This window comes from Electrophorus electricus, chromosome 2 (genome assembly GCF_013358815.1).
Source record: "Electrophorus electricus isolate fEleEle1 chromosome 2, fEleEle1.pri, whole genome shotgun sequence".
NCBI classification, from domain to species: Eukaryota; Metazoa; Chordata; class Actinopteri; order Gymnotiformes; family Gymnotidae; genus Electrophorus; species Electrophorus electricus.
In genome coordinates this window covers 6,681,148-6,694,328 of record NC_049536.1, presented here as the reverse complement: position 1 = coordinate 6,694,328, position 13,181 = coordinate 6,681,148, and the positions used below count along the sequence as shown (strand labels likewise).

The window sequence follows — 13,181 nt, the reverse complement described above, 5'->3', positions numbered from 1 at the left end:
ATCTTGTTACTTACATTAGAGATAGAAATATTGATGTGTGTGGGGGGGACTAGAAGGAAGATTTCCATGCAGAAAAGCAGAAAAGGTGCAGTTCTACTTCAAGTCTTATATACCCTCCCGCACTGTTGTTCAGCTGTTGCAGGCAGAAGCGGTTGTGAAAGGTGTATGTAAAGCATGTAAAGGCACACCTGAACAGTAGAGTGTGTGTGTGTGTGTGTGTGTGTGTGTGTGTGTGTGTGTGTGTGAGAGAGAGGGAGAGAGGAGGGAAAGGAGCCACAGGGCTCCATGGTAAAAGGGGATAGTGTTCCATTTGAGTGCTGATTTATGCTTGTCATGGCAAAATGACCAGAGGATGGAGGTGACCATGGAGGATCTGTTGTGGGAAAGGCCTACGCTTAACATTTTCTTTTTACAGTGGTTGTAACTGTTCAAATGAAAGAGATCATGCAAATGCTTATTTGAGGAGGTGTTCATTTATCCATCAGAATTGCACATTGCCTATTAAATACTATAGCAATGTATATGCACACAATCCCTTAAAATCTATGAGGAAAATATTAAGTAAACTATCCAGGCAGATTTAAAGACTTACAAGCCTAGCCCAGAGGGTTTTCATAGTTACAGGGAACCCCCCCCCCCCCCAATAATCTGTAAAGGAGGAAATATATTATGTGATACTGTCCAACATGGGACGCTGTTTTAGGATTTGCCACTCTTGGTGTGGCCTACTGTTCTTTCTGCTGCACCCTGGCACCACCCACACCTGCAGTTCGTGGTGGACATGTTAGGATCAGTCTTCTGGTATTTGTCCTACTTTGCTGAAATGTTCTACCACAGCACATCCAGCAGGTGTAATCTGAAGTATGGCAGGCTTTTGTAGCTATAAGGAATGTGAATAAAGAAGTTGCTTTTAGCAACTGTTAAGAGCATGTACACTTTAGGACTACCAAAAAGCAAATATAACACTATGCCGGGTTCATGTAGTACATATATCTGTAGCTAGAATATACCTGAATTAATATTACAAATGCAATGCAACTTTACATTGCATTGTTTTCAATACAAAGTTTACAGTATTTATTATTTACAGAAACAAAAAAAAAAACATGAATTTAAAAAATCTTAACAGAAACACATAATGGTGAAGGGTGTATGTGCAGTACTCTTTAATAGGCAGGATAAATCAACAGAATCCCTGTACAAATGCACTAAATGCTAGTTTCTCTTTGTAAAGTACTGCTGATTGTCTCATGCTGCATCTGTCCTTTGCTTTTGTCTCTTCCAGGTTGATTCTGTTGACTAGTTTTGGATTTCTGAGTGTGGAATTACTGTGCCTGAATAAACTCAGTCTACTCATGAAGCTTTCCGCCTATCCCTTATGTTCATTACACACTATGCACCTTTACAGTCCCTGAGTATACTATAACTTCTTTAGTTACATCATCAGCAAAGATGATGCTTGACACAAACCAGAGAGAGAGAGAGAGAGAAAAAGAGAGAGAGATGGTGAGAGAGAAAACTACGTGCAGTGTTTAATACTGATTTTCAGTATTGACCCCCCAAAAAAAAGCAGTGTGAGTGGCAGTGAATTTTGCTCTTGGATAGGTTTCTATCCAGTGAGGCATTTGTCAACAACTATCAGTACATCTTTTTCCCCTTACACTTTGGCAGTGTAATGTAGTCTACCTGTAAATGATGTAGTGGGCCAGTAAGAGCCACTGTTTTCCTAGCAGTCCACATTTGAGGTGTCGCATTGACCTTGTGACAGCTAAAAGTGAGTCAGACAGGGAGCCACTTGCCCATCTTGAGGCTGTGACTCATAAAACACAGCCATGGTTTAGCAGTGCAGACCCCAAGTGCGGAATTTAACTATGACTGTTTCAAAGGCTGGAATGCAAAAGCCGAAACAGAAAGAAAAGTGACTTTTACCTCTGCACTCTGGGTAATTACAGCATTGCTACTGTAAAGTTCCATTAGAAAAGAAAAACATTTATTTAAAAATTGTGTATTCATCAATCTGCACACTTTTCCATTCTATATTTGCACAAAGTCAAAAACAATCTCTGAATAAAAGTTTTGTTTTGTTTTTTTAATCAACTTCTTGAGATTCTGTTCAAGTTGATACATCAGGGACACACTTGGCCATACTGTTTAGAAAATTGAAAAAATAATTAAAAGATTTTTTTAACAGATTTTTAAAGTGACTGTTTTTAAAGAAAATTAACTTTTTTTCAATCTGATAAACATTTCTGACAAATATTTCATGAGAAATCTAAGCAGAAAATTATATTCCCAGCTGTTTTGAGTCAGTTTCCATGCACATCTGGCCTTAAAGACTGGCCCTGGATACCACAGCGGTGTTACTGTAGAGGTGCTGTTCCAGAAAAGCCAGAGTTTTGTGCCAGGAATCTTCCTGCGCTAGACAGTGAGGCTTGGTCTGTCCACCCCAAAGCACCACCACTGCAACAGAAACAACAAAAGGGTATTGCATGCTCTAGTTTGTTATGAGCTCGGGAGCCAAGTTTAATTTTTACTCTTAATATATGTGCAGTAAATAGGGCAGGGATGATCCCGCTTCAGGACCGCCACAGGGAATGTAGACTGTTTTGTAAGTTCTACACAGACACTTATTAAAATTGGCAAAAATCACAGGAGCTTGGAACTCAGTTGTGTAGCACAGCCTTCACCCCTTTGATAGCACAATAATCTTCCAGGTCTTCAAACACATACTGGGATGGAAGGTTACCTTTTTCTTTTGTCTCTTGTAGGATGAAGTTACTGGCTCGGACGTGAGGGCTGTAGGGAGGCTCAATGAGGTGGCCAGCTCCAGGATAGGAAAGTACAGTCAGCAAATGACTATTCCCAGCTCGCTTCATCATCTTCTTTATCTGGGCATATTAGAGGGAGGTACTGACGCTACGTCTACATTCTCTGTGGTACTGGTGCAATCTGGTACACTACAGCACTACAATGGTGAGCTGTTTGTCTAGTTTAACAGACCAGACAAAGGTTGTCAGCTTATCATGTTCAGCATTGTGGCGCTCCAGAAGTGTAGAGGCATTCTTGCTCAAATGTGAAATGAATTACATAAGACACAAAGACTATTGGATTATGTGGCCAATAGAGTAATCACTAAAATAATGATTAGGAACTGTATTAGCACCTCTACTCACATCCTCTGCAGATTCTTTTGCTGGCCAGTTTTGATCATCCTCACCAACGATCAATAAAACAGGGCATGTGATACATCCCATCTGGTTAAAACAAAGTTTTACATACATGCAAGAGACTTCATAAGCATGTGCAGTTATGCTGAACATCAGAAAATGTATAAAATGATGATCTAATTAATGTGGCAGTCATGAATCCTCACGTCAACTTTCTTTAAAGGGTCTTCTGGTACTGGCAGCAGCAAATCCCGCCAAATGATTCTCTGCTCCTCATCATAGCGGGTGTTCTTCACATTCCTTACAAAAAAAAAAATACAAGAAACATTTGTTGGTGAACTCTCAACTGCAGAAAATAGAAACAAAGAAAATATAGTTAAATATATAAAATCAAAACTGTGTGTGTGCAGATGTGCCAAAAACACTGAAAATAAGCAGATGCAATGTTCTCTAGCTTGTGGTAATTTAGCTTCTTAGGTAAATATTTGAAAGTACATACAAAATATCCAGTGAATGTCTCCTCTGTGAGATGCACTAAGTGGCTGGTTTTATCATGTGTTCTCAAGAAGCTAATGTCTCTCACTTGACTAATTGCTGCATACATCAGTAGTGGCAAACGCCCAACAGCCAGTTGTACTTTGTCAAATGCTAATGGCAGACAGTTGTGCATAATACAACTGTAAGGTAAGTGCACATGATATAACCAGCCACTCAGTGCAATCTGTTCATGCACTGGATACAGGATTCATTAAGACTTAAGGGAAAGTCTGTATTCTGATAGCTCACTTTTTGATTGCATCAAAGACATCAGACAGCGATCCATTGACAGGCATAATATGGCTTCCATTAATACAGATTACACATCTGGGCTGAAAAGGAAAGTGAGGAGGTCAGAAAAGTGGCATATTACATTCCTTTGCTGAAATACACCCTTGTCTTTGCCATAAATATATTTGTCTCCGCTTTGCACTACACAGAAAGACACTCCTAACTTGTAATAAACTTGTGATTGCCTATACCAGATGACCTATGAGCCAGCATTTACAGACACACTGAATCAATCACTTAAGGTCACACACACACACACACACACACACACACACACACACACACACACACACACACAACACCAGGTTTAACTATTGAGTCTGTGTATGAGATTATAAGTGCATCCTCAACTATTGCTTCAATAAGATATTTTTAACAAGAGCAAAGGTCCCCAAGGTGTAATAAAGATAAATGTAACAACTTTGGCTGGTCTACCTTTATCACTGAGGAGTACGCTGCCATACCCAGTGTCACAGAAGCACCAAAAGACAAACCCATCATGGCCACTCTTTCAGGACACACCTTCGGGTGCTGCTTCAGCACAGTGAAGGCAGCCTGTCACAGACAAGAGACATCATGTTGCTGCCATGCGTTCTCATTTCTTACTATGCGCAGCTACACTGCCAAAGTGTCAATACCTCAAAATAGTCACTGCCCACATTATATGGCTTGCCATCGGCATTCACAAGGCCAATGTACTCCAAGGTTAATGAGACATAACCTTTGGATGCCAGCAGAGCAGAGCGATACTCCACTAGACCTCCTCCTCCACCCCAGAGGTCCAGGACAGCAGGAAAAGGCCCAGGACCTAAAGAACATCATAAGCTCTAAAGATGCATTACATAGGCTCTGAAACGCCCTGTTTCTGCAAATGAGAAATCATACCCAATACAGTCATTCAATTTTGTTATTATGGCAAGGTATGATCTGGCTACTATGTACATCAACCAGTGAGGCTGCAATGTTCTTCTAAAGTGCTTTGAGGAATTAAGTTAATTAAAAAAATTCTAAATAGACAGTAGTTGAAATAAAATTGGAGACTCCTACCCTAAAAACATAAAGATTATAGACAATTATATCAATCTAATAATCTGTCGCTCATACCTGGTGGGATGAAAAGGGTCCCTTTTAATCCTTTTTCCCTGACATCAACCTTCTGGATTCCAGAGGCCATGTACCATCTCTGTACAACAACAGAGGCCAGAGAAGATTTTTTCTGGAACCCTTCATTTAGATGGCCATCGTACACCGATATGTGCACCTCAATTGGCGTGCAAGTATCAATCTTTCGAAACCTTTCATAAAGCAATTAAAAAACAAAGCTCAAAATGAACAATATAAGGGTTATCAATCTAATGTACAGAATTCCTGAAGAACACATTTATTTGAACCTGAGCCCAGTCCTGCTTCCAGCAATAGGTCTCATGCTCCACAGTAGGCCCGCGGGTTCAACACCACTGTATGATCCACCAAGGCAGGCATCTTCAGAAACTGAGAAATAGCAAATATTATATATTTGTGCTCACTTACTAACATGTAGATAGCAAACATAGGGGAAATTGTATGAACAAGTTAAACATTGTAAGATCCTTTTCACACTAGAGCATTTTTTGTTCAGCATCCAGGACCATTTGCTCTGCGAGTTTGGTAGGCCCCGTCAAGTGTGAAAGCTGTATGGGCTTAGGAATGGTTCCGAAATTTGTTTTCTGGTCCGATTGAAATCCATGGTCTAGAGTTCGGTACGTATGTGGAAGCTATCCACTCCTGGCGTATAGTGTGGGGTTGCATGATTTGTTCATTTTTTGTGATTGCTGTTACTTATTGCATCGAATTAAATATATTCTTTGACTTATATAACTTGCTACAAAAATTGGAACAATAACCAGCTATTTCCTTTAGGTCATCAGTAATATTTCCATTTATGTTTATGTTTAATCTTTGTATTGGTTTAGTCTTAATATAAGAGTTGTCTAGTTGAAAAATATATGTTGAGTTTTTTTCCCTAGTCCTCTAGCCTGTCTGATTTCGACAAAATAGGAAATCTAATTTTCAGAGTCTGAGAGACTTCAAGGGTTTGTTGGGCAAGTGTTTTAATTTTAGTTATTATATTTTCTTCATAACTCCTGTACCTTGCTAAAAACCTCCCATACTTTCTTAGACATCTGCCTACCTCATACTTAAAAAGCTCACAGCTAGTTCCAAATCAGTCCTAGTCTTCAGTCAGTGCTTTAAACCAGTAATTTTTGAGGAAAATCTATAGTTAATCGACCTCTTGAACAGTTTGTGCAGTAAGTTAAGACATTACAGGCACTTCCTCATGTCTCTCTGACCCCGACCTTGTCCACTATCTGACTCACCGAGGTTCTTGATGCTGGTGCTGGGAAGTTGGGGCAGCAGGACAAAACAATCCCTAGCAGGGAGAAATTCCTGTTTCTCTTTGCTTTGGATGAACAGTAAAAAGGTGGGCAGAGAGAGGGGGAAGTCGCCCTCTCCATTACACACACCAAGTGCCTGTCCCTTAGACGCTTCTGTGTGTAACTGAGACGCCCTCAGGCTGAGTCTTTGAATAAACTTTAATTTTTGGGGTTTTTTACCGTTGCCTTTGAGTCAATTCATAGCACAGCAATAGCTGCAATTATTATATTGTTTCTCTAACCTGTCCAGGAAAACTTCCAGCACAAAACTTGGGATTTCGTGATTGAGGATGTCAGGGGAACCACAGGGGGTATCGCGCACAATAGCCTGGAGGCTGTTACTCCATCCGGCTGACAACAAACTATGGAAGGACCTGGGTTCGTGAGCCACCTCAACACCGGGGTCTCACCGTAAAAGGAAATCTCCAGTAGTATAATTAAGTAGAATTCCAAAAAGGAAATCCACGTAGTATAATTAAGCATAATTAAAAAGTATGAAATCATGTTTCATAAACCTGTTAATGGTCTGGGACCATGGGAATAGATTTCTAGGAAATCTATTGTCCAACGATTTAGCTTCCAATATAAGCCTAAACTTTGGTTAAAGTTTTTTGCTAAAAGATTGATAGAGCTTTAACTGCTAATGGTGACATAAAAATATGAACATGATATAATTACTACTCAAACAACCGGAAACCATGTCTATTTGTGACATCCGTGTACGTGAAATTTACGTGTCCATTGGAAGAAGCTGGGACTGATAAAGTGACTTCGACTCTACTGTTCGTCGCTTTATTTCTAGCTGCGGCAATCACAGGCCACACCTTCTCACATATGCTTTGCCTGCGGAGATCAAATTTTCAGCGAAACGCCACTTTCTGCGTTTTAGGCGGTCGCGAGTAGACTAGTTAGGATGGTATTCTTCTGTGTGAAAGCAAGCCAGCGATAATGAGCCCCTCCACCATAAGCCAAAAATCGGTCCTTGGTGCGAACCAACTATTCCCAACAAGTGTGAAAACATGGCATATGTACCGTGTACAACTCCCGAGGCATCACTGACGTAATGGCCAAACGCTTCCCAAAAGTCGTCGTCCTCCGAATGAATCAACGCATGCAGGGTGACTGGAAGCCCTGGAAGCAAATACTGAACGTGGACGTCCAGACCATCATCGAGCATACCACGACGTGGGGCAACAGAAAGCAAGGGGCAAGGTCTCTTATTGTCCATTTTCTAACGCTAAAACAACAACAAAAAAAAAGAAAACAAAACCCCGGTTGTTTAAGCAGGTTGATGAATTGTGAATTTACGTGGCCTGCGGACATGATATTGTGACTAACAGCCCACCAGTATGAAGGTCAGGTTTTATTAAAAGTCCTTATCTAAAAAGGCGGAGTTGGTGTGTAAATCATTGCTGGCCAGTAGGTTAGGCTAGCTAATATATGTACGTCAACTGCTACATTCATGGCCAAGTAGGGAGTCGGAAACTTCCCATTTCCAAGTTGGAAAAATTCATTTGAACGGACACCAATCTAGTAATTCCTTCTCGGGAAGTCGTAGTTTTTCGAGAGCTCCGACTTTTCCTAGATGAGATTCTGTGACGCCACTTCAACATGGCTGTGAAAAGTAAGAACAGCGTGCTTTTAGTCTTTTTCCCCCGTCTTAAGCACTCGTTCAAGTTTCATATATGAAATTCCTAGATATTGGTTGATACGTTGATAATTGAAAGGTTAATTAGTTTTCCACAAGACTATTTTTAACCAAACTCACAAAAAGGGCACACCAGCGTATTGTTTTATGTACACAGATACTGTGGTACATAAAATACTATGCTTTTATATATTAATACATTATCCTGGTGAGTTTACTGTTTATTTTTGATGTGTTAAATTGCATAGCACCAAATAAAAAGGGAGGCGACAGAATGCAACACTGAAATTTTAATATATATAGGCTAGCTAAACAAGATTTTCTGATATACAGTTAAGTAAGATGTCATGTGATTAGCTGGGCCAAATAATCCAGTGTACATTGACCTCCTACACTGCTCTCTCATCTTAAACGCGTATCGCATAGAAACTGTCAATGATCTTTTAATGCTAGCTCAGTAGCAAAATAAACGCCATTTTACAGTGAATATTCAATACTTACATCAGACCCCTGAATGTGCGTGATGGCTATAATGTGAGAAGTATGAGGATCCATGTTGGAAAAATCCAGTTGTCGTGAATGCAGAAATAAAGCAAAGTACAATAAACTTGGTAATATGTAACATTATTCAACGCGAAGTAACATGAACTTAACCGTGGGCTAATTTATTTAGATTTAGATACTGTGGTCATGCTTGGAACTGCAGACAACGCTGTGAAATGCTCCGACGTAAACAGTTCATGGAGCTGGTTCTCTCATTACGGAAAAGTGTAATGAGTTTACTCGATGACTCACGCATATCTTATGTGTCTTCTCTGCGCCGAACGTCATGCTGCAGGAACTTCTCTGCTGTTTTATGCGAAACTGGTTTGGTTTTGTTCACCTTTATGGAACGACGTATACTGACATATACACGTTCAGTATGCAAAGCTAAATGAAATGGGCGTATTGAAACACGTAAGAAAATGTAGTCCGTGTTTAAGAAACAACTGATACAAAGAGCCTACTTAGCGCCAGAAGAACGGCTGTTTGTGCTGATACAAAACACTGAATCTTCCATCTATGGCGCTTGTACAAATGAGGAATTCCAGCAAATATGGCATTACTGGGTAATGGATACTTCATCAGTACTGGTGGCGACAATGTTCTGCTTAGGTCCTACCCAACACTATCGATTTAGCCATTTGCTGTTACCATAAATTTAATTCTTTTAAAGTCGTATTTTATATAACCCTATTCTGTCTACTGGTTGTGATCCTGGTTGTTTTCTCGCGGTGTTCAAATTAAGAGGCATCAAGCAGGTCTGGTCCTCTGGTCATTTACTGTGATGACATACAAACATGAGCGCGTCAACTGTGTGTGAGTGTGTGACAGGTTTTCTTCCCTCATGGCACAGGCATATTCCAAGATGACAATGCCAGGATTCATTGGGCTCAAATTGTGAAAGAGTGGTTCAGGGAGCATGAGACATCATTTTCACAAATGGATTTGCCACCACAGAGTCCAAACCTGAACCCCACTGAGAATCTTTGGGATGTGCTGGGGAAGACTTTGCGCAGTGTTCCAAATCTCCCATCATCAATACAAGCTCGTAGGGGAAAAAATTAATGCAACTCTGGACAGATATAAATGTGACATTGCAGAAGCTTGTGGAAACGATGCCACAGCGAATGCGTGCCGTAATCAAACCTAAAGGTGGTCCAACAAAAATATTAGTGTGTGACCTTTTTTTTGGCCAGGCAGTGTAAGTAGCCTAACATAAGTATAACAAATATGATCAAGCGTTAGAAGCAGTGTTAAAATCTTCACAAATAACAAATTACTATTTGACCTAAACATTTAGACAATGGAACATAAATAGAAAATAGAGAAAATACACATTTCATTATTTTAAGCAATGCTTAAAAATATAAAATGACAAATTACAATAAGACTTCAAAATTATTCGCGCTAATATTGTATTAACGCTTTAGTGTTACGACAGCAGCTAGGTTTTATACACGTTACATCGTTTAACTGCACTACGTTTAGCAAATTAACAGTTTTAAAAGAAATGTATAAACACGATAATATCGATAATATGTGATGGATTACAAAAAAAATAAAAAATCAACTAGGTGTGTACGTGACAGACTTGGCTCCCATGGTACACAGGAACAGAGTTAATATGGTTAACTAGATAACGGAAGAAAGGTCGAAGTTACATCGGAGTTTTATAAGCGACGAATTAGTCTATCCCTTCCCAAAACAAAACTCATTAAAAAATAACTGCTCCTAACGTGCCCACAGCCACAAGACGCTGAAGTTTCTTACTTATTCGCAGCTTCCAATTCGTTTGGTTACTTATTCACCGGCTGAACAGACATAGATGAATTAAATGAAGATTTGATCATAAATCTGTTAAGAATTGATTCTGGATCTTATCTAAAGATTGGATTTAAATATAATTTAAATATTTATTTTGTAAAAGATTTATTTTTTCAATGCATTCTGTCATTTCAACTTGCAAATTATTTAGGGTGTATTTGTACGGTAAGAAAAACCTATTTGTTGTCTGGCTCTTGTTGATTTTATACAATAAAACTAAATAAGAACACGATACATCCAGTCATCGTCATAGGTGTAGGTAGGTGTAGGACGTGTCCCCTTCATTAATTTCTGCTTACACTGCTCATATAATGCGTTAGGTTAGGTGGTGTGAGCAGTGTCCTCCCAAAGTTGAAATGAAACCTATGCCACTGGTGGTAGTACATCGGAAGAAAAAATACCAGCTCAGGTTTGAGAGTTTAAATAACTCTTTGTGTAAGGAGAATTTGATTTTAGTAAGGCCCATGGTGATATCATACATTGCAACTGGCAACATAATACATTGTGCAGACAGGTAAAGGAACACAACGGGGAAATTTCACAAGCACACTGAAAGGCTAATTCCCTGTAATGTAAGAAAAACCTGATTTTAGCTGGCCCAAGATCATGCTATACCTCAAATCGAACTGGCAATATGGAACACTGAGCAACACAACACATGGCAAATGAAAAAGCTGAAATTCCAGATCAACTTTAAGGTCTTTAATGACTTTGGGCCAGATAAATAAGGAGTTAACTAATGTGAAGCATTCTCTCCCTGCAAGAAAAAGTTGGTTTTGGCCTTAACTTTAAAGCATCACATAATACACACAGGTAGGAGATACAGATGTAAAATCTGTGCAGTTCATAGCTAATTTCTGTATATTGTGAACATTCCTCCATCCCCTGCCACCCTTTGATGATTCTCTTGATGAGTTGTGTGCATGCTTTTTTGAGTTATTTGAAAAACTGAAGTTTCAAACCTGAATAATACAATTATTGATATCATTGTTTTACACAGTGATATCTGTAATTACGTTTGTTTGATTAAATAATAACTTACAGAAAAATCTTCAACCAAAGCCACTGCGTGGCATGCTCAGTACATTGTGAAAATGCTGTGGTTAGTACTCACTTGCAGAGAAGATATGCTAGACACCTGTAAGGCTTGCTGCAGTGCCTGGTTAAAGAGGTCATTTGTTATAGGTGTTCCTGTCAGCATAAGGGAAACTCCTGAAGAAGCACCCTAACAAGTACATGGAAATTTGAATTAGAATCCTGAAACAAAGGTAAAATAAAGACACACAAACATATAAACTCATAATCAAAAGATTACTATTCTCAGATGTATAAGTAGAATCACAATCAACATTTTTTGGTTATGGTTCTGTTATTTCATTTATATGACACCTTTATTCAAAGGGACTTACAATTAATGTCCACATACAACTTCAGCAATGGAGGGTTAAGGGCCTTGCTCAGGGGCCCAAAAGTGACAACTTGGTAGTGGTTGGGCTTGAACCAGCAATCTTCTAAATACAAGGCAAGTACCTTAACCACTGGACCCCACTGCTCCACGAAGTAGCAGGCCTCAAATCTGAAGAGTCTGCACAAATGGAGGCTGGCTGCCTTTGACTTCCCTGCTGCAGATCAGTTGACTAACTTAACAGCACCAGTACATATTCTTCTCAATTTATATAACGAATGTCTAACCGACTGGAACTCTTCCTCATCATCAGACATGCCCTCAAAGAGAATACCTGCTGCCCTAGTTAATGCCATTTTACTGGTACTGCATTCTGTAGCTGGCAGTGTGCCAAGCCAGCAGAGTGCCATTTCCTTCTGAAATGTGTCCTCCAATTCATAGAGTGACATGCCAGGTAAAAGAGAAATTTAAACAGTCCATTTTAAATGCAGCTCTAGTGTTGTACATAATTCTCTCTCTATAGTATATTATGATGGCATACATCATTTTATCGGTTTTAGATTTTAGGAACAGAGTTAATATGGTTAACTTGATAACAGAAGAAAAGTCAAAGTTACATCTGAGTTTTTTAAGTGATGAATTAGAATTAGGCTATCCCTTCCCAAAAAAAAAATCATTAAAATTTACCTACATAACTGCTCCGAACGTGCCTGCAGACACAAGATGCTGAAGTTTGTTACTTATTCGCAGCTTCCAAGTCATTTAGTTACTTATTCGGTGGATGATCTTGGTTCCGTATTAATAATGAAAGTGTTCACGATGCATTTCTACTGGATGACTCAAATGAAGATGTGATCATAAATCTGTTAGGAATTGATTCTGGTTCTCATCCTGATATTGTGAATGTAAAGATTAGATTTAAATATAATTACAATATTTATTTTGTAAAATATTTACTTTTTCAATTAGTTTTTTCAATGTCATTTCAATATGCAAATTGTTTAGGGTGTATTTGTAATGTAAGGAAAACCTATTTTTTGTCTGGCTTTTGGTGAATTTGAGCATTAAAACTAACTGAGAATATGATACATTCAGTTTTAGTAAAAGATGTAGGTAAGAGGGACATGCCCCCTTTATTAATTTCTGCTCACACTACTCATATAATGTTTTAGGTTGGGTGGTGTAAGAAGCATTTGATTTTTGGAAGACCCTTGGTGATATCAAACATCAGCTCAGTGGTTAAGGTACTTGACTTGTAATTGGAAGGTTCCTGGTTCAAACCCCGCCACTACCAAGTTGCCACTGTTGAGCCCCTGAGCAAGGCCCTTAACCCTTAATTGCTCAAGTTGTAC

General features: G+C 39.1%; 1 protein-coding gene across 2 annotated transcripts; it reads right to left on the bottom strand.

Annotated features, from left to right (window-relative positions):
• Positions 1-1,971: 1,971 nt before the first annotated feature.
• Positions 1,972-8,833, bottom strand: acot19 (acyl-CoA thioesterase 19). 2 transcript variants are annotated; one of them, XM_027020752.2, is made up of 11 exons: positions 8,559-8,833; positions 7,442-8,024; positions 5,387-5,486; positions 5,100-5,290; positions 4,634-4,803; positions 4,431-4,550; positions 3,954-4,036; positions 3,374-3,467; positions 3,174-3,254; positions 2,747-2,888; positions 1,972-2,460 (listed from the first exon to the last, which is right to left on the bottom strand). In XM_027020752.2, the coding sequence occupies exons 2-11, from the start codon at positions 7,635-7,637 to the stop codon at positions 2,330-2,332; spliced, it is 1,308 nt and encodes a 435-aa protein (XP_026876553.2). In that variant the 5' UTR covers positions 7,638-8,024; positions 8,559-8,833; the 3' UTR covers positions 1,972-2,329. The 2 variants fall into 2 exon arrangements, with proteins under 2 accessions (XP_026876553.2, XP_026876554.2); XM_027020753.2 differs by having other exon boundaries at positions 7,442-7,646.
• Between the last annotated feature and the right edge of the window lie 4,348 nt (positions 8,834-13,181).